Source organism: Carettochelys insculpta, chromosome 5 (genome assembly GCF_033958435.1).
Source record: "Carettochelys insculpta isolate YL-2023 chromosome 5, ASM3395843v1, whole genome shotgun sequence".
Taxonomy (NCBI): domain Eukaryota; kingdom Metazoa; phylum Chordata; order Testudines; family Carettochelyidae; genus Carettochelys; species Carettochelys insculpta.
In genome coordinates, this window is record NC_134141.1 from 110,959,494 (window position 1) to 110,980,613 (window position 21,120).

General features: G+C 39.0%; 1 protein-coding gene across 7 annotated transcripts in view; it reads left to right on the forward strand.

Moving 5' to 3' along the window:
* TCF4 (transcription factor 4) overlaps nt 1–21,120 on the forward strand; it is a 353,182-nt gene that overhangs the window by 204,095 nt on the left and 127,967 nt on the right. For all 7 annotated transcript variants that reach the window (XM_074995760.1, XM_074995762.1, XM_074995765.1 and 4 more), the window contains 2 exons: nt 3,259–3,388; nt 3,837–3,886. In XM_074995760.1, coding sequence (XP_074851861.1) covers nt 3,259–3,388; nt 3,837–3,886 — 180 coding nt within the window. The remainder of the gene's footprint in view (nt 1–3,258; nt 3,389–3,836; nt 3,887–21,120) is intronic.

The window sequence follows — 21,120 nt, forward strand, 5'->3', positions numbered from 1 at the left end:
TGCACAAAATGAAAAATATGCAACCATTTTAACACTGTGTAAACTCAGGAGAGGAATTTGACCGATGTAACACTTAACTTGCAAGACCTTCATTTCTAATGGCAAATATGAATTTCTGATGCCTAATAATTCATTCATACGCTTTTTAAGATCAAATATAGACTAAGAGCCTTAAATGCTACGTAATCTGTGGTTTCATGGTTTGGAAATGTTGTAATTTTTTTCTTTGTTGCGGGCCATTAACAGTGTGGCATTTGGCTGAACAAAAATAAATGCCCATTGTTCTATTTACCTGCATCTCAATGTATAGATAGGTAGCTATGTTTTAGTTGTCCACAACGGAGTGTTTAGGGAGGCCCTCTGACTGCACAAATATGCCTACTTTTGTTGCCTTTGAAGAATTACTTTGTTGTCCTAATGAAAAACAAAGATTTTAAAAGAAGAAATTAGTCTATGTGATGATGAAAATTTCTTAAGAGACAGCAATGCTTTTGCAGCAAAGACTGATTATTATTGATAAGAAGCTGCTTACAACACCCTACTTTACGTGAAAATCATGGTAAAATATGTACAAGTAATTGTGACCACGTGTGCATGGAAAGGTAATGCGTGTTCATATGTCAACAACATATACGTTGACTCTTTGAGTGAACAAACCGTACAAGCAAGCAAAGTGATATTGTAATATTTGAATCTTTCTTAATATCTTTCTTAAATGTTTGCATATGTCTCTTCACATGTGTCCAAAGTAACAGAACGTTGCTTTATATGTAATCCACATATTATTATCTACCTTTGTAGTAACAGAAATAGCCATGTTAGTCTGTATTCTGTCAAAACAAAAAAGCAGTCATGTGGCACTTCAAAGACTAACAGAGTAATTTATTAGGTGATGAACTTTTGTGGGACAGAGCCACCCTTTGTAGATTTATGCTGTCAAGTGTTTGGTATCAGGGATTAGAAATTATTATAAAAACAAAACTAGTGGCATAGAGAAGTAATTAACAACTAAACAAAAAATCTTGGGTTACCTTTACGATTCTTACCAGTGCTTATTTCCAATATAGTTGTCTTTGTTTTCAGTCTGTAGAAATGACGCAGCCTTTCCAGGCATTTAATGAAGAAAACAACAGCAACAACAAAAACATGTGCAAATTATTTTAGATTAACCAAGATTCATTTTATTTGTTGGCAAATGTAAAGACAATTTTTATGTATATTTAAAAAAATTACACCAAGCAGGATGGATGTAGAAAGCTCTATATCTGGTTCTGAGTTAAATCTTTCAGACCACTAGGCATACGGATAGACCAGGTACAGATTAGCTGATCTGTCTTTGTGTGATGAATGTAAGTTTGACCCGAATAATAGTAGAAAAGAAGAACTGAGGAGGATTTTTGTGGCTAGCAGTCTTTCATTCATCAAATGAATTATTCAATAAATGACATTCAGTAAAATTATGTTTGTTTCAATGGTATATTCAGAATGAGTTGATAACTTTTTAGGGAGTTTTGTATGTATTTCTTTGCCATTACGTGACTCACTTGAAACATTTTTGTCCGTGCAGGTGTGTATTAAAAAGAGCATAGTCACCACAGGTGTATATGAAATATTTGCTAAATTTAAAGATATTAGCAACAAGAAAGTAGTGACTCACATTCTCGCATTTTTAAAACCTGTTAAATAAATTTACATCCTTTTGGAATTTCTGTAAAGCCAAATGCTAGACAGTATGTTACGTAAAAAGCCCTAAAATAGAATCAATCAAGGATTACTTGTTGATAACCCATTACTTATTTACACATTGCCTATCTGGAATAAAAGTAAGATAGAATTTTATAGAATCAGAAGTTATCTCTCTGGATGTTTCTAGAAGTATAGTTAGCAAATAAGGTTGTTTTAATTTCTGATTTTCCAGCTCATGGGTCATATTTGACCAACTCCTTTCATTAGAAGACATGCCACTTTGTTGAGCTATTTAGGAATCAAAAAGACTGTCTTAATTTAAAACAAGGAGCCTTTGTTTTAGTTGGTGACTGTCTTGTGAAATTTTTCAGTTCTCAGCGGGTTAACCAGGGAACAGGGGCAGAGTCATAATTGGCCTATTTAGAGTATTTTGCATGTGAATAGTGTGTTAGTGAAGCATTACTAAGTCTGTTGTGAGTGACATGGTGATTAGAATTTAGATTAGGGAAAACACATTCTGTACTTTATCAAGTACAGTAATTAGTTCAGTCAGTAAAAGTTGATTACAAGTAACGATAAAGTTAGATTTTTGGTACTTAATTTTAAAATTTCTTTATTAAATGGTAAATTTGTTCTTAATATAAATGGTGGTATCTACACCTGTTTTATTGCATACCAGAATAATTAAAAGAACAATGTGTTCAATGCAGAGTATAATCAGGGGATTTATATATTATGGGTAAGTTTCAATGTAGCTTATAGCAAGTAGAATATTACTCTTAGCAAATTGTTCTTTCATACTCTCTTATGGATTATTTTTTCTCTTTTATTATTATACTGTTTCCTGCTATTTCATAGAAACCAGAGTCCTTTCATGACTAAATTTTGTATTTGTGGTTATGCATCTAGTTAGTTATAATACAAACATACATTGGATATACTTAAAAGTCCTTTGCTGCTGCTGCTGCTGCTGTCTAATAACCTTAGATTTTTTTCCCCCAATAACTTGGCATATTAACCAGTTTCTCTAGCAAAGTGTTATTTTATTTTTTGCATCTTAACCAAATAGTGTGTATTTGATGTGTAAGTTTCTTATATTTTATGCATAGTTATGAAAATCTTTTCTATATGAAGACAGTCAATGTAGCTATTTTAATATACGCTGAACTATAATATTAGCAACAGGATAAAGGTTTTTTGTTATGAAAATTGTGTTTGCGGGCACGTTGTGTGCTGTGTAGAAAATGGATAGTTCTCAAATATACTTGCTCAGTGTAGCTTCAGAAGTTTGTGCTAAATAATAATCGTATTTGCATAAAAGGTGTCAGTCTACATTAAATGTAGGTAATTCTAGGATTAAAAAACGAATCTGTTCTATAAAGCATCTATAGCAAAGGGAAAAACTACAAACTGGAAAAGCATAGTACTGTGTGCTTTAAAATTCTGGAGGCTTTTAAATAATATTTTAGTTTGTCTCCTGCAGGTTTCTTTACAATGTTATTTTAAGCAGTAAGAAATGGTCAATGTCTGAAAAAGTTAGATTTCAAAACATGTCTTTTTAAACTCTTTTAGCAAAGTCTTCTTGGAGGTGACATGGATATTGGCAACCCTGGAGCTCTCTCACCCACCAAACCTGGATCTCAGTACTACCAGTATTCTAGCAATAACCCCCGAAGGAGGCCTCTTCACAGTACCTCTATGGGTGAGTTACTTTGTCTTAAACTTTTTTTCCTTATTAAAAAATAACAAATGAAGTTTTATTTATTTAACAACATTGTATAGTTAAAGTAAAAACCTAACTGAAAGCGACAGAGCATGCTTGTATATCCAACTAGCAATACAAATGGATTTTTTTTTTAATGTTAGCTGACTCTTTGTTTTCCCTTGGTTTCACACACAAGCATCCTTTTTAAAACAAAACCATCTAAGGAGGAAACAAATTATCTAAAGCTCCAAATCTTCACATTCGCTGTTTTCCATGACTTTATATAACCAAACTTCCTGTTCTCAGTAAGTAGCAATAGTGTCCCTTTTCTTTTACTAAAATGCTAAAAGTCGAGACTAAAGCAGCATGAAGTATAACAAGGTAACTTGTTGTTCAGGAAATTTCAAAGAAAAAATTTTTATGGTAGCATTCTATCTTTTTGCAGAAGTACAAACAAAGAAAGTTCGAAAAGTTCCTCCAGGTTTACCATCATCAGTAAGTACTTTTTGTCCGCTAAGTTTGTGTTTTCTTTTGGTTTATTTGGTCAGTGACCCCATTTCCAAGCTAATAAAGACTGTAGACAAGGTAAGGATATTCTAAAAATCTTGTTACTTGACCAGACTTTGAAGTGATCAATGACACAATACGGACAAATGGCACTTGGTTATGTTGATTTTCAGCCGGGGAAGCTCCAAAGAGAGCTCTGGAAGGATGCCTGAAGTTTGGGTAGTTTTACCTGTACATGGCTCTGGATAGAATGAGCATTAGTTTCACGTGTTGGTTAACTTCTTTGTCAGTATTATAATGATTTATGGATTTACATGTTAAAAGAGATTTGTGGAAAGGATTTATGAGAAATTTACATGGGTCTCAGCCCAGAGTACAGGGAGAACATCTTTATTTTCTACTGAGATACCTGAATTAGAGCTATAAAAGTAACTGCATCAGTGGCTGTCTGCATGTGTGATACCAGGTGTCAAGCAGTGGAATCCAGCTGTTGCCAAAAGCATTATGGGTTATTTAATAAATAAAGATATAGTCAATAATTACCCAGATTCCCACACCTCCCCCCGCATGCCAAATATGATATATATTTGCAAAGAATAGCTTTGATTATTTTTTTTCTGGTCAGAAGTATGGATACTATCTCAGCTAAATAGGTACTTTTTTAATGCTTACCTTGAAATCCGTGTTATGCACAGTTAAAAGCTGATTTCAGCTATATTTAATCCTTTTATATGAGATCCACACAGCTTTTAATTCCGTTTTTCTCTTTTACCACCATTTGATGGATTCTTCTTTGCCTTCTTTTATTTTTACCAAGAAAGCTGAACAAATATGTATAGAACAGTTTCTAAAAAAAAATTTGTCAATATATTATACTGTAAATTTATATTAACCTTAATAGAATTGATGAAGTATTATAGTAAGTATAGCCTCGAAGTTTTAGTGTGACCAAGAAGGACATTTTTCTCTGCACTTTCCTATTAGTTTTGTTTAAGTGCATTGTTATACATGTGGGATATAGCAATACATCTGTGCTAAAAATGTATTGGATAGATTTTCAAATCAAGAGCTGTAACAAAAAACTTATAGTGAAAAATGGGCAATGTTTTCACATTAGATAACTACATTTGCAGTACCTGTAAATGTATGTATTCGGAAGAGTAAAGTGGTAATTAGTCTAGCAGAATATATGAACAAATTTTATCACATTAATCTGAGATGGATTTTTTTGTGGTTGTTTTTATTGTAATCCCAATTAAATGGACGTTTGCAAACGAATATATTTTAAAGAGGCTCCTTTACTCCTGTGAATGTTAGACACTGTAGTCTCATCCTAGAAGGGTGAAAGCGAAAGACATATGTATATCGCTATTTAAATATTTGAAGCAAGGTGGTAATATCTTCGATTGCACCCAGCTCTGTTGGTGAGAGAGGCAATTTTAGAAGAGCTCTGTGTAAATCTGAAAGCTTCTCTTTCTCTCTCCAACCGAACTTGGTGCAATAAACCCACATTGTCTTTCTAATATCTTGGGACCAGCATGGCAACAACACTGCATACAATTAATTTAAATGAGCCAATTACTTTGTTCTTTGTGAAATCAGACATATATTAATATGTATTGTATTGTTGATATATGGAATTGTGAAAACAGAAGTTTCCAGTAATAGACTGTTTTTTGGTGTGTGTATTTTTTAACTAAAAATCACTATAATATCTATTTTTAAAGTTTACTTAGCTATGTGCTTTTACTGGTTCTTTACAAAAATAGTTAATATCCCCCCAAAGGTTTTTATGAGTGCTTTTATGCTTGAAGTTAGCCATGGATTTAATTTAGATGAAACTTTAGCTTTTAATAGCTTATATGACAACTTTAAATGATATATTCCTTACAGCTGTTTACATTTTAAAGCAAGCCAGTACATAATATGGATGATATTAAATACAGTAGAATGTACCTTTGAATATTCTGGAATGGCAGAGTAGCATTGTGCTTCAAAGGCCACATACTTGCCGCAAGGCAAAAATGCTTAAAGAAAATTAGCTGTTAGTTTTTTCCAGGATTCCGAATTTTGCAGATTTCTTTCTGATACACAATTTGTGTACTGTAATGCCTCTTTTCCATTTGCTCAATCTCTGTCACACAACAATTTTCCGTAATTTTTCGTGAATTAAAAGTATTTCTCAGTAGACAGCTGACCACTTTAGGACAATTACACTGATACTGTTTTATCCTTGCTGTAAGGAAAGAGTTTTATGACGACAGTGTTTGTGGTCTAGTCTCACTGTGTGGATAAGATTGGGAGGTGTTTCTATTAGAAGCCTCTAGAGTCAAGGGTTTAAAATTTTGCAGTGAAAGTTTGCTTCGGGCAGATTGTGAACGTACATGGACCTGAAGCGTTTTGACTTTTTTGCACAATAGTATCAAAACTCTTGCTAAATTACACATTTTAAAAAATCTGTTCTAATTATTGAAATTTTTAACCTATAAACACTCATGAAACTTGTTTTTTAAAAATAGTTTCTGTAGGTGAAAGAATTCTTAAGGTAGTCTGTACCCTTTAAATTTGTGAAATCTGAAATGGCTTTTTCTTACGTGCACAGTATACAAAACGCAAAACCCTCTCCTCATTTTTGGCCGAAAGTTTAATTGTACAGTTTGTTACCTAATGAAAAGCTGTGATAAATTAAATGTAAATATTCAGAGACAAGAATATAACAGCAATTCTTAGAGATGCGTAACACAAGTGTATTTGTCTAAATATAACTTTAAATTTGTGCTGTATATTAATGTGTATTGTGGGAAATCATTTGCAAACTTAATAGATTTAAATGGAGCCATTGTCATCTCTAGAAGAAAAAGCATCTTTTAAAAGGGTCAGAGTATATGTAAGTGATGCTTCTTGCAACATTAGACTAGACAGGACTATTGTGTTGGATAAACAATATACTTTTACAGACTGACTAAATAAATTGCATTGGTCATAGCTGATGGAACAAAATATTATTTTTTCTTTTAAATTACTTGTGTTAAAATGGTCTCATTGTTTGTACAATAGGTTTTAAAGGATTTTGGGGAGCAGTTTCAGCTGGTTTAATACATAAGTGCTCTGAAGCAAAATTTCTTCAATCATTCATAACAAATATGTTGTCTCTTGCTTTTACTGAAGATGATGGTTGATTCTGAAAGCAACAGCAATTAAACTATAACATAATTAAAGTTCAAATATTAGGCTCTGAGTAAAACAGTCAGAAAGTTCTGAATTAAGGCTGAAATGTCATCTTTAAAAATTCACTCTATTGTGACAAGGTGCATTCCAAACAGTGCATGATCTGCCTTGTCTTTATTCAGAAACACTGCAGTGGCTGGAGGGGGAAGGCGGTGGGGGTCGGGGTGGGCGCAGGGGAGAGACATAGTTCTGGCCAACATAGCAATCCACAGTCTGGCTGAATGAATGAATGAATGCATGAATGACACTTTTCATGTTACGATCTCAAAGCACTTTATCAGCACTATGTAGCTATGTTCTTACTGAAGTGCAGCCATTACTGGGGGCTGTACATACCTTTGGTTGCAAGGAGAGGACAGATTGTGACTTGGGGTAAAATAAAGTTTTTGAACCCTAAAACTGAATTTTTATAAGGATGCAAGTCCCAGAATGTTGTTTTGTACCAATACACACAGAACTTACAAATATTAAGTTACCTGATGAATCAATATGCTGTTTCATATAGCATGCACAATATATCTCTTTCCCCAGCATATTCGTGTTTCCTTTCTGAAGAGTATCTCAGTTTCTCCTATTTTCATGCTTTCAAGGATTCATGCCAATTTCAGGTTCCAAATTTGTATTTGTATTCTACATTGACATTTTGACCTAGCTCTCCCAGAAGCATATTGATAATTAGGAGGTCTAGGTTTTGTTCCTCACTTTGTTTTGCTGGCATTGTTAATTTGGGCATGTCACAATCTCTTTGTGCCTCAGTTCCCCACATGTAAATAGGATGGCAGTAATTCCTTTGACTATTTAGATTGCAACTCTTAGGGCAAGGAGTGTTTCTTACTTACTATGTGCTTGTAAAATGCCCACAACAAATGGAACCATATCTCTGGGCATGTAGTTCCCCCCATAATAAAAATAATTGTAGTACCTACCTCTGTAAAGAGCACTGGAAACCTTTGCTACAGTCAGCTATAAACGTTAATTAGCCAGCACATTCTAGTCTAAAATATTCCAATTCTTCTGTATTTTATCTCCTTATTTTCAGTTTCCTTCCTCTGTAACCTGAAGCTTCTATCCATTTTGGTCACTGACAGTGTAATCACATCTAACCTTTCACTAATATATGTATCTAGTGCTCATGAAGTGTACATGGTATCGCTTACTCTTCTTGTTCTGACCACTGGAAAATTGAGAGCAAAACACAATGAGCTACATTGCTTCCTCCATCTCTGAGTGAAAGGGATACAAATCTGGCCTTTGCCCTCATAGATAGGATCTCACAAAGTAAGGAATGGTTTCTTTTCCTTCTCCATTCCTCCTATCGAGACAGTCCAGGAGGATAAGATCTAGAAATGGCTAAACTAGATTTTCACCAGCTAGGGATTCCCCTAATCTTCAACTTGCGATCTTGTCCAACTTTGAGCTTCCTTCTGCACACATTGATCATGTCTACACTAGACCCTTCCTTTTGGAAGGGGCATGGAATGAGCAAGTTGGGAATATGCTAATGAGGTGCTCCAGGAATATGCAGCACCTCATTAGCATAACGACAACCGCTCAGGGTTCGAAAGCACCACTTTCGAATTGCGTGCCACCCACGTAGATGGGAACCTTGTGAAAGGACCCTGGACTTCGAAAGCCCCTTCTTCCTATTTGGTTTTAGGAAGCAGGGGCTTTCAAAGTCTGTGGGGTCCTTTCAAAAGGCCCCCATCTACATGGGCGGTGCTTTCGAATTGTGTGTGGCCACCATTATGCTGATGAAGTGCTGCATATTCATGACAGCACCTCATTAGCATCTTCCCAACTCACGCGTTACCATGCCCCTTCCAAAAGGAGGAGAGTAGTGTAGACGTAGCCATTGAGAGCCACAACTTACCCAACGGAGTCTGAGAGTGAAAAGACCAATTGTTAATTCATCTCCTTAAGATGCAGTTTTCCAACAAGACCAATTTGTCTGAAAGGAGTATTTTATTATGATTAATAAATAATATATACAGTGTGGGACACTTCCAGTGTCACCTGGACTATTGAAAGAAGATGCATTCTCTGCCGTTGTGAATTTACAATCACAGCACGTAATAAACCATATGAAAGTTCATCCTCTTAGCCCCGTGGGCATGTTAGGGAAAAATCATTCTTTGAAGTCTTTGTGAAGCAAGTGTGCTTTAAAAGGGATGTGAATAGAGCATGATCATTTGGAAGGAGTGAAACAATACCTTTCCAAGTACGGAATGTGGCGGGAAGATATGAAAAGGATATTCAAGAGGAGCATATTGAATGACAGGAGTAATGCACAGAATCCGAGAACAAGATATATACCTTGTGGGGAATTGAGTAGGCCCTTATAGGTGAAGTTAGACTTTAGGGTTTAAGCACATTTGAGGTTTTCAAAAGTATGTTTCATCAACCACAGGGACTTTGTACTAGAGAACTAAGGGTCTGTGCAGGTCTTATAAGCTCATATCTTCTAGTTATTGCAGTAGTCTCTAAGAACAGAGAAAAAGGTTGAGGATAAATTTAATAGGACAAAGAAGTCATTTCTTGGAAGGGGGTTTAAGGAGTAAGTAGCTTATACATATGGCATAGGGTTTAACTTGGTTTTATTGTGACCTAAACAAGTGAGATATTTTAAATAAACCTATTGGGAGGGATAGTGAGGAGTGCAACCTACCTTAATTTCTGCAGAAATGTGAGGGGTGATTGGAAGTGAAGAGGGAGACAATCAAAAATCATGACATTCCCTCCAAATAATGTAGTGATATTCTTGGTTCCTGACAATGAAACCAGGACACCATTTCAAACAATGGCTGCATGTAACTTTTCCAAGCCTTAAGTACTTTTCTCTGTAGTAAAGCTCTCCAGGAGCAGAAGGACAACCCTTACTTGATCTCTTTAGTAATGTGATTTTATCTGTTCTGTGTGATGTGATTTTTACTCCTGTAGATTGTGTTATGGAATGTAATAATTATTGTATAATCCAGTAGTTATCTATCATGTCCAGGCTGGGATCCCCTTTTCCTCACTAAGGGTGTGACATTTTGGGATCACCCAGGCCAATGAGAGCTTCTGTTACCACTTGTGCCGTAACCTTGGTGAGGCTTCATGCTGTGATGCTATGGCTCAGGTTTCTGACCCTCATCCTTTGCCCACAATTACAAGGTTTCAACCTGGCTTCAGCCAGCATAGTTACAGCTTCTAAGGTCACATCAATAACTTTTCAAGCAATGAATCTCCTGGCTGGACCAAAGATTTAGGACCTTGCAGGGTTGGAAGCCTGAGCCTGGAAGTGTGCACAGCAGTGAAACAGCTCTGCAGCCTGAGCCCTGTGAACTAAAGTTGGCTAGCAGCTGCTACTTTTTCTTTGCTGTGTAGAGCTGTTTTCAAACACAATTTACCTGTTGCCTTTGCACATTTTCCCAACATATCCCCTAAGTGAAGGGAGGATCCCGAGTTTCATAGCTGGTCTTCCGCCCGGAGCTTTGCCCTCAGTTTCTGGTTGCCTTTCACTTCAAACCCATCCTTTTCTAAAAGATTCACAGTTAATTTTTCTTCAGTCTTTATAGATATTCAAAGTGGAGAAATCTGTAATTGTTTCATCGTCGTCCTGCTAACTCCAGTGGCCCATCACTTGTGTCTTCCTGTATCAAGATAGGTGATTGTCATAGTCCTGTCTGGTTGAGGAGGCAGCCCTTGACTAACCACCACCATGCCGAAAAATGAAAGTGGAAGAGAATCCCTGGTTATGAGCACAATATTCTGTATATAAACAAATGCATAAATTCAGTGCTTTTTTTTGTAGTTGTACCTGCCAGTACTGAGTAGTGGCACCTCTGTCAAAATAAATCATTGTGCCCCCGCAGCTGGGGTTTGTGCAGCTGGGGCTGCTGACAGAGCTCTGTGTCCCAGCCAGCTCCCAGCCATGGGACTTCACGTTTCCCCAAGTCCCCATCTGGAGTTCTCATGGCTGGGGCTGCTGACAGAGCTCTGTGTCCCAGCCAGCTCCCAGCCATGGGACTTCAGGTCTCCCCAAGTCCCCATCTGGAGTTCTCATGGCTGGGGCTGCTAGTGGAGCTCTGCACCCCAGCCAGCTCCCAGTCGCAGGGCACAGAGTCCCCACTGCCTCCCATCCTTTGGCAGCCCCAGCTGTGGGAACCACAGTTGGCAGGCAGGGGGACCTTGCCAGCTCCATGGCTGGGATCCGACTGGGGAGCAGATCCCCAACCCAGTGAGAGTCCCATCCATGCCCCCCACCGGCTCTGGCTCATCACTCCTCGTGTGCAACTCCGACTTACCGCCCCCACTGCCATTTCAAGCGCAGCTCACCACCCTTTATGCATGGCCCTGGTTCACCTCCCACCCAGCTCAATGCCCACCCACCCCCATGCACGGCTCCGGCTCAGCTCCACCCCCTCGCCATCTTGCAGTCCTAATCCACCCCAGGCTTAACCCCTCCTACCCCCTCCCACAGCACCACCCCACCACCAGGCTTAACCCTCCCCATCTGCCCCCCTCCCCCACAGCCCCAGGGTTTATCTTTCAAAAGGAGCTCCAGGTGCTCCTGCTTCTTCCCCATCTGTAGAATGTGTGTTCCACCAGGAAAAAAAGCTGCTCTCCGACTTACACAAAATTCGAGTGGGAACACAACCCTCACATAACTCAAGGGACTACTGTACAAGCTTTCATGAAACACATTACTAAACACACTTCTATAACACAGTAATGCAGTATGCAATCAGTTGCTTTGACTGCTTGTTTTTGGGATTTAAACCTGCTGAGTTCTCCCCTTGGCATGTCTGGACCTTGGCTTTCTCAAGGACCATCCCAGGATCTCTTGGACATTTGTCTGGGGCTCCCTTCTCATTTAGCTACATGGGAAGAGCAGGGTGGTTGCAATCAGTTGATACTGGTTTTTGACCTCTCCAGGCATGTCCTATCAGTGATAGCAAAACAGGAATCTCAGCATATAGGACACTCATACCAGAAAAATTAAAAGCTGGGCAAAAGAAGACACCTCTGTGATTTCAGCCAGTTGTACTCCAAAGCACTGGCCTCTTTTAAATAGCTGTTTTTGAACACCCGCAACTGTCTAATGAATTTTTCAGGTGACTGCATCTTTGGAGAAAGAATCTGCTTTGACTTCTTTGTTGTCTTCTCACTCAAACAGATCCCAACATCCCAAAATACAGAGTGCAATGTTTCCCTTAGTACAGGAGGTATTGCAGTAGTGTGGTGATAGAAAAGGGTTCACGGAACTGCCATGTGGTAAAAGTAAAAATGTTTGTATTTGCAAGTTTTCACATGAAAAATTAAATATGTTTCTTTAGTAAAGATGGATGCTCGGTCTGCAAAAGAATCAATGGGCCCTTCTTTAAACTTCTGTCAGCAGGCGCTCTTATCTTTTACTAGAGTAGTTAGAATACTAGGACAGCTTGGCCTGAGTCCACCAGAGGAAGTCAGCCTGCAATCCATAGAAGTGGGGAGAAATAGGGAATGGCTGCAGTGGTATTACTGCCTGCAGTGTAAGGAGCATAACCTGTAATCCAGGTTAATTCCACTTGAGGCCAAAGCTGGAGACCCAAAAAAGCCAACTGCTCCCAGAAGAGCTGGGTCAAAATGTTGGGCAGTTGGCTATAATAAAATTGCAAAATGAAAGAATTTCCAAATGCCCATATTTGCAGGAGCAGAGTCCACAGGGCCTTCACTGAGATGAATAGAACTAGTTCATATCTCAAATTTATTCTTGCAGGCTCTCAGCATCACTGAAAAGATTGATTTTTGGGGCATGTTTTCAAGGGTATTTCCATCACTATAAGGGCAAGTCTTTTCAGTGGGTTTTTTTGAACATACACATGGTCAGAGACACACCTAGACCTGAAGAGTTTACAGCCAAAACAATGAGATGGGGAAAGCAAATATTAATTCACATGTATCTGTGGAGGAAAAAAAAAGAAATTAAATGATCTGCCCAAAGTAACACAGTAAGTCTTGAATCCCACTCTTAATCATGAGACTATTCCTTCCCTTTGTTCATCGTATTTAAGGTGTTGCTATTTGTAGTGGAGGCATATTTGTTGTTGTTGAATATATTTATAGTCATAACAGCTTTGACATCATTAGCTGGACAGACAGGTGAGTGTAGGACTCAGTCCCAGAGCCTAGGGACTGCCCCACACCCCATCTTATTCTAAAGTCGAGGTAAGGCAAATACTACTGTGATGCCACCTGAAATTTCTCGGTGGTGACAGGTGCAGAACAAGGAGCAGTGGTCTGAAGTTACAGAGGGAGAGCTGTAGGTTGGATATTAGGAAAAACTATTTCACCAGGAGGATGGTGAAACACTGGAATGCATTACCTAGAGAGGTGGTAGAATCTCCATCCCTAGAAGTTTTTAAGTCATGGCTTGACAAAGTCCTGGTTGGGATGATTTAGTTAGGGTTGATCCTGCTGTGAGCAGGGTGTAGGACTTGATAACCTCCTAATTTCCATTCCAGCTCTAGGATTTCACAATTCTATTCTGTGACCTCACATCTATATTCTCCCCTGTATATTTTAATGTATACTAAAGTTAAATATTAGAGAAGCACTAAGCTACTTTCAAAAAGCCAAGTTTATGAATTGTCCTAAACCTTCACGAATCCTGTTTAACCAAAGGGAAATTTCTCAAATCAGTTTGGATCAGCGTGTTTCCTATCTGTTCAAATGCTTCTGATGCTGCTGGTGGTCCGCCCACAACGAAATATAACTCACAAAATTAACAGTATGGTGAGATCTCAGCATCTTCACTGCTGGCAGCATCTTCTGGGCTGAATGCCATCCTCAAATGTCATGCATCCTGGGGTTTCCCTGGGGTTAGAAGTGTTCAGTGTGTTCTGGGTTGCCACTGACCCAGAGAAGCCCTGAAATACTTGAGTTAAAAATGGCAGGAGGCCCAGCGGCGAATTCCAGACTTGCTGAAATCCCATTATGGATTGGTAGACTATCAACAGAGGTGGTGAAGTCTGTTAGGGAGAAAACAGACCTACAGTTAGATCAGAGATGGAAGATGGATGAAAGGAAGGATAAAATAATCAAAAAGGGAGTGAGGTTTCACCACTGGGCCCAGGCTAGGGGTAGCAACCAGAGCTAATAGCATCCAGAAGGGGAGATTGGGTAGGTGTTTGGTGATGGATTGGGAAGAAAGAGGTAGTAAATCTGGGGAGCTTTGCTGCAACACTTTCATATAATTCAGTAAGTAATGAGGACTGGTGGAGTGAGCATCATAAGGTCCACAGCAGTCTGACGACGACAACCGTAATGGGCTGCTGACTACTACGAATATAGTGATTCTCTGCCTAAATGCAGTGTATATGAGTCACTTGTGTTGTTCCTCACTGTTTGTGGGCAGGTTCTCTCCCCTTCTCCTGTAAGCCACCTATGTACCTCTCTATATACACTTTATGCACCATGAGAGGATGTCTGTCATTCAATGCCCCCAGAACACAGTGTTACGTCCTCTCTCAAATTTTTTTGAAGTGTAATCACGGGCAATGTTACTTAAACTGGCACTTCTTCCATTAGTAGAATCTTGTTGTTCAAAGTTCTCTTAATTTTCAATATTTCTTTAATTTTTTTCAAATAAATTATTAATCATTATTCTTGTAAATTATTAATTCTTGTAAATTAAACAAGATTTACTGTAAATTAGTGAATGGGCTGATTAAAAACACTCTGCTGAACATTGCGGTATTGGAAAGTGTAAAGAATCTTTTTAGAGACAAAGTGTTGTGTTATTTTTGTTTTTCCACCAAACACATTACAAGGCAGTGAAGCTACTGATGAAACTGTGTGTGTTTTAAATAAAGAGTATAAAGAACTTTCAAAAGGAATTGTCTGGTTTTTTTATGCTTGCGTCTTAAATGTTTTCGCTTCTAATAAAATGAAATGCAAAATTCAGACAGTTCTAAATATTTAACTGTTTGGACCCAAAACAGCAGTAATGACTTATATAGTTCTTAACTATTCTTAGCAGCTGGTAACACAGGCATATGGTTATTGTGGTTTTTATTGTTTTGCTTGAGCATAGACTCCCTCTTCAGAGTAATGTAGGTAGTGCAGAGGACCTAGGCCTTTGGTCTTGATCACAGAGGCTGTGTGTGTGTCTGCACGTGCATGTATTCACACTTGAACGAAAGAAGGGAAAACATATTAGACTGAAATTTTGCATTTCAAGTTTCAGCCCCAGGAAAATGTACAATCTCTCCATGTAAAGGCTGTAATATACAGGCTCCAATTAAACATAATACCAATGCAAAATTCTGGTATACAAACAAAAGTCAAAAAGTGATGCCCCCTCACCCCAGCATGCTGGTTAGTTACGGAATTTCAGTTTTAATTTACAGCAGGGACTTCGAAATCCTCTGTAATCAGTTGGTGACTCTCTATGTGGGTGACCACTCAGTATCAGCAAGTACTGGCACAAATAAAGCACTGTAAAAAAGCTCACACACCTATGCACATAGATTATGGTGATTATGGATTACACACACATACACACACACACTCTGTGTGTAAAGTATATTTATATACTGTAAGTATAATAAAGAAGAATGAACAGAGTGTTGAATCTGGACTTTGTGAAGTTGATCCATGAAGTAAAAATTGTCACTGGGGAATAGTATTTCCTGTAAGCTGAGCGCTTGGGCAGCCACCCAAAAGAGAATCACGTGCCACCCAGCTGATTAGCAGAGTGCCCACAGCTAGCAGCATGTATTTCTACTGCTGGTGCATATCTGTACATGCCTTGGTGAATATAACAAAATTTATTCCACCCATGGATGAAAAAATTAAAGGGAATACTGCTATGGACCGGATTATGCAATGGATGCCCAGACTTAACCTTTCATAGGCTCCGTAAAGACATTTCTCTGTTTTTGCTTTCTGATTGTTAATTTTCTTTTGTTAGAATGAGACGTGAATGAATTCCACTGTAGTGAAAAGACATGCTTTATATACAAAGAAAATAAAATCAGATTTGTAGATCCATCCTTAGGGTCATATTCTGCCTCTCCTTACACACCCATCAAGTCCCTATCAGAAGACCTCAGGAGGACTGCATAAATGCAAATGAAGGAAGAATTTGGCACTTAGTCCTCTCTTTAAACTTGTGCTTTGGGGGGGATAATTTTTAGAACAAGACATTTAGAAAGGAACAATGGCTCCATTCTCTTTCTTTCTCTGTGTATTAACTTCAGCTTATAACTTTATTTTACATATTCCTAGTGAGCAATATTTGAGAATTATTGTATTTCCTTTGGGAATTCTATTCTTGGGGAGAATTTTGTTTTAAATGTTATATTCTATCCAAAAATTGAATGGGTACATAGATGGGAAAGGATTACACTAATGAAAAAGTGCATCATGAACTTTATGGGCTGTGTCTACATGTGCCCCAAACTTCGAAATGGCCATGCAAATGGCCATTTCGAAGTTTACTAATGAAGCGCTGAAATGCATATTCAGCGCTTCATTAGCATGCGGGCGGCAGCCGCGCTTCGAAATTGACGCTTCTTGCCGCCGCGCGGCGCGTCCAGACGGGACTCCTTTTCGAAAGGATGCTGCCTACTTCGAAGTCCCCTTATTCCCATGAGCTCATGGGAATAAGGGGACTTCGAAATAGGCGGGGGCCCTTTCGAAAAGGAGTCCTGTCTGGACGCGCTGCGCGGTGGCAAGGAGCGTCAATTTCGAAGCGCGGCTGCCGCCCGCATGCTAATGAAGTGCTGAATATGCATTTCAGCACTTCATTAGTAAACTTCGAAATGGCCATTTGCATGGCCATTTCGAAGTTTGGGGCATGTGTAGACACAGCCAGGGTGTCCTACTAACACTAGTCTGAATTACTTACACCTGTTAGCAAAGTCTGTGTAATTCTTTGTATCACAGGACCACTTATTTTTGCTCTAACGTATTCTTACGTTTTTACTGGAATACTTTTGTCTTGATGATTAAATTAGTAAAACCTGTACAACTACGCTAATAATTATTAATGTTTTAAAATGTCTAGCAAAGCATCCGTGAAGTTTTCCTGGCATACAATGTATTAGTCCTACATTATTTTTATATGTTTTTGTTTTGAAAAGAATACAAAATGTTTGCCACTCCAAACAGATGGTTTAATCAAGAGCTGAACAAAAAGCACCCTAAGCATTTTTATTGATGCAAGAGATGGGTAGTATCCCTGTACTTGGGCAATAGCTCAGTGTGTAGGCTTATAAAGCTTTAAAAAAAAACAGACAAAACAAAAACAAACAAAATTACTTCAGCTGGGGGTGGGGGAGGGGAATTGGTCTTTATTTGTCTTTGCAAAGCTCAGCACTTATCCGCAACCCAAAAATAAGTAGCTCTGTGTACCTAAGGGAAAGAATTAATTTCAGGAATATGAAATATTTGTTTTGAGATTTCAGGGACATAATGATCCATTATAAGATGATTTTTAAAATTCTGAAAAACCCATCAATAATGCCCCTTTATTTTTTGTAATAGTAGGGCTTCCCTGCAAACTAATTGGAATCTTGAGACAGCTGTGCCCTGTCAGGCCCACCAACAGCGGTCGGGAGAGGTGGGCAGAGGAAAGAGGCAGTTGCCCCTGGGCCTGGCATTTCAAAGGGGTCTGGAGCGCCAGCCGTTGCTTTTGTTACTCTAGTAGTGGTGATGGCTGGAACTCCAGCCCCTTTGAAACTCTGTGGCTGCGCGACTTCAGCTGTGTGCCTCTGTCAGGGAGTGGGGGAGGCCTGGTCCCATGGTCTGAGTGGTGCTGAGAGCTGACTGCCCTTGGTCCTGCCCTTTCAGCTCTCGGCCCAACCCCTTTCAGGGTGCAGATCCAGGCCCTCCTCCCAGCTTCCCCTGGGGCCTGTGGAAACTGTTTGTGTTGCTGTATCCCATATTTCTCTAATCTTAACCATGCCAAATCTCCATCTCCAGTGTCACTTCCATCAACTCTGTAACTGGCCTCAGGGGGCCACTGTTGAGTGACATGAAGTGCTCCCTTTCATGTAGGGGTCACATGACTTAGTTAAGGAGTATTAAAACCCTGTGCTGGCTCAGGGAAGGACCAAGCAGGGTGGGGTGTTACCAGCACTTTTTGCTGTGTTTTTGTTTCTGTCATAAATCAAAAATTGTCTAGTGGTTAATGAATTCTGAGGAGATAATAAAACTGCTTATACATGGTTTAGGAGTATTCAAAGACCTGCTCTGTTCCTCCTCTTCACTCCTGGGTTACATTTTCATTTTAATGCTGCAGCAAAATTCTTAAACAGGGAAGTGTATCTGTCCACAGAAAGATTTGTTTAAAGGGCTTTAGATAACTTTAGTGTTTTAAACTAAATTTGCATCTTACCCATGATTTGACTATGTTTCCAGATGAGAACATCTTTTTCCTGCCAAATGCAAGCCACAAAGTGATGATGCAAAGTTAAATTGTCTGGTTCAAGTCCAGTTTGGCTGAGTTAACCCCCTTCCCATGAGAGGCCCTAGATTTGTGTTTTGGTTTGTAGTGATATAATCTTTCTCAGCCAAAATTTGACTTCTTAGGGTAGGTTGGGTTTAGTCAGCCCTCATTTGTTGTCATTGCCACCTTGTGGATTACAAATGATATTGGTCTTCAGCAAACTTCCATTTAATTTTGGCTCTTTTATTGCAGCCACACTTTGGCAGTAGTGTATTAGAGTTCTTCACCAAAAAGATCTTCTACTTTGCTCTGCGACACCTCATTTTTCCACTCACAGTTCATTTATGATTCTGATGAGAGTGTTTTTTCAGGAAACACACATTTCACTTTTTGACCTAGGAGCATCTGTTAGAATTTTTTTTAATACTACTTTGGCATTCTGCAAGTGTTAATGTCTTTCATATCTGTTTAATGCTATTTAGGGATATTTATGATCACCTCTTGGTTACTTGGGGTAAAGTGTGTTGCAATTTTTTTCAAACAGACAGGAAAGCATTCATATGAGGAAACAGATTGCTTTAAACATGTGCTTCCTGTGACAGTAAAAAGAACAAATTGGATTTAACACTGTGTAATGAATGCATAAATGTGTACATTTAAGCTTTTAAAAGCATTAAATTTGGTTCTGGTCTAAACAAAAATCAAGAGTCACTTGTTAAAGAGGAGCAAAGTGGATTCAGAGCACGTACAACCAAACCTGTTTGTATTTCACAACACCGTTTTGATACAATTCCCCCTTTCAAATCGAGATCTTTTTCCCTGCCTTGCTCTTAGATTGGAAAGTTTAGTCTTTAAGAGCCTCTTCCCTGAGAACTGTCCCATTATGCATTACAGAAATGAAACCACAGAAGGAAAATGTGGTTTTAAAGTTCTAGTTATTAAAAGCACAAAATAGAGACCCAACATCAGACATTTATATAAGAACACAAAGAAAATACAGATTACATATAACCCAAAGTAATACAAATTAGGGCATGTACTGTCATATTAATGTCTTATGTTTTAGTGAGTTGGTTTGCATGGGCTGTGTCTGACCTATAGTAACCACTGAGGTTCACCCCATCCTTGTTCCCCCATGCACTGCCCCTTGTCTACACCTTGAAGACTCTGCCTCATACCCACCATCCTTTATTCAAAAAAAACTGGGCAGAGGACCTCTTCCCCCTCCTTCCCCTGGAGCATCTGTCCTTTGGGGGCAGCTGATTCTTACAGTACACCCTGAGGTACTAATATTAAAACAGATTACTTAGAGTTGCACAGCAGGATAGTGGGTTTTTTCGCCGACATGCATGAACTAGAATGGGCAGGCTGCAGCCAGCTTGGCATCAAAGGCTACGTCTACACGTGCCCCAAACTTCGAAATGGCCATGCAAATGGCCATTTTGAAGTTTACTAATGAAGCGCTGAAATGCATATTCAGCGCTTCATTAGCATGCGGGAGGCAGCAGTGCTTCGAAATTGATGCGACTTGCTGCCGCGTGGCGCGTCCAGACGGGGCTCCTTTTCGAAAGGGCCCCGCCTATTTCGAAGTCCCCTTATTCCCATGAGCTCATGGGAATAAGGGGACTTCGAAGTAGGTGGCTTCCTTTCGAAAAGGAGCCCCGTCTGGACGCGCCGCGCGGTGGCAAGGCGCATCAATTTCGAAGCGCTGCTGCCGCCCGCATGCTAATGAAGCGCTGAATATGCATTTCAGTGCTTCATTAGTAAACTTCGAAATGGCCATTTGCATGGCCATTTCGAAGTTTGGGGCATGTGTAGACATGGCCAAAGTGGGTTAAAGGAAGCCGGGGAAACAAAATCAGACTGTGACTAGAGTAGCGGCCAATGGCCAACCTCCTCCCCCACAACCCTTACACTGGGTTATAATGAACATGATTAGTTTTTTTTTTATTTTTTAAACATGAGCAAGAGTTCAGTGCCCAGGAAACAGCCTCAAAGCACTTACTGTACTTTCTCATGCTGCCGAGCCATACCTCGTTTCTTTGGGGTACTTTAGTTGTTCCAGCATACTGCCAGTACAACATACACAGTGTATATTGTAACTGAACTTTTCACTGGAAAGATGACCAGAAGGGAGTCTAGGCACATTGCTGGGTTTTCTAGCATATTTTTAAGAAAATAGAAAGTGGCATAACGTTGCAAAGAAAGACCCTATAAAGACAGTAGATGATTCCAAAGCCAGAGCTTCAAGGATTCAATATACATTATTTAAAATGCCTCTTTTGTTTTTGTTTTTTTTCTTTTTCTTGAAGATACACCTGGAAATGAATTAAAGACAATTTCCACTCCATGGGTTCCCTCACTCATTTTGTTTTCTATGTTTGTAGAAAGCAGCTTCCAAAATGTGAATTAGCTAAATTGTTGTTATTAAGGAGAGTGGGCCTGTGTGTCTGCTGACTGGCCACCAGATCGTTTTCTACGCCAGGTCTGAAAATGCCACCATAGTCATTTGTATGAAAATAGACATGTATTCTGCATGAATACAAATGTTGCAAAATGACCAATTTCTGACAATGCT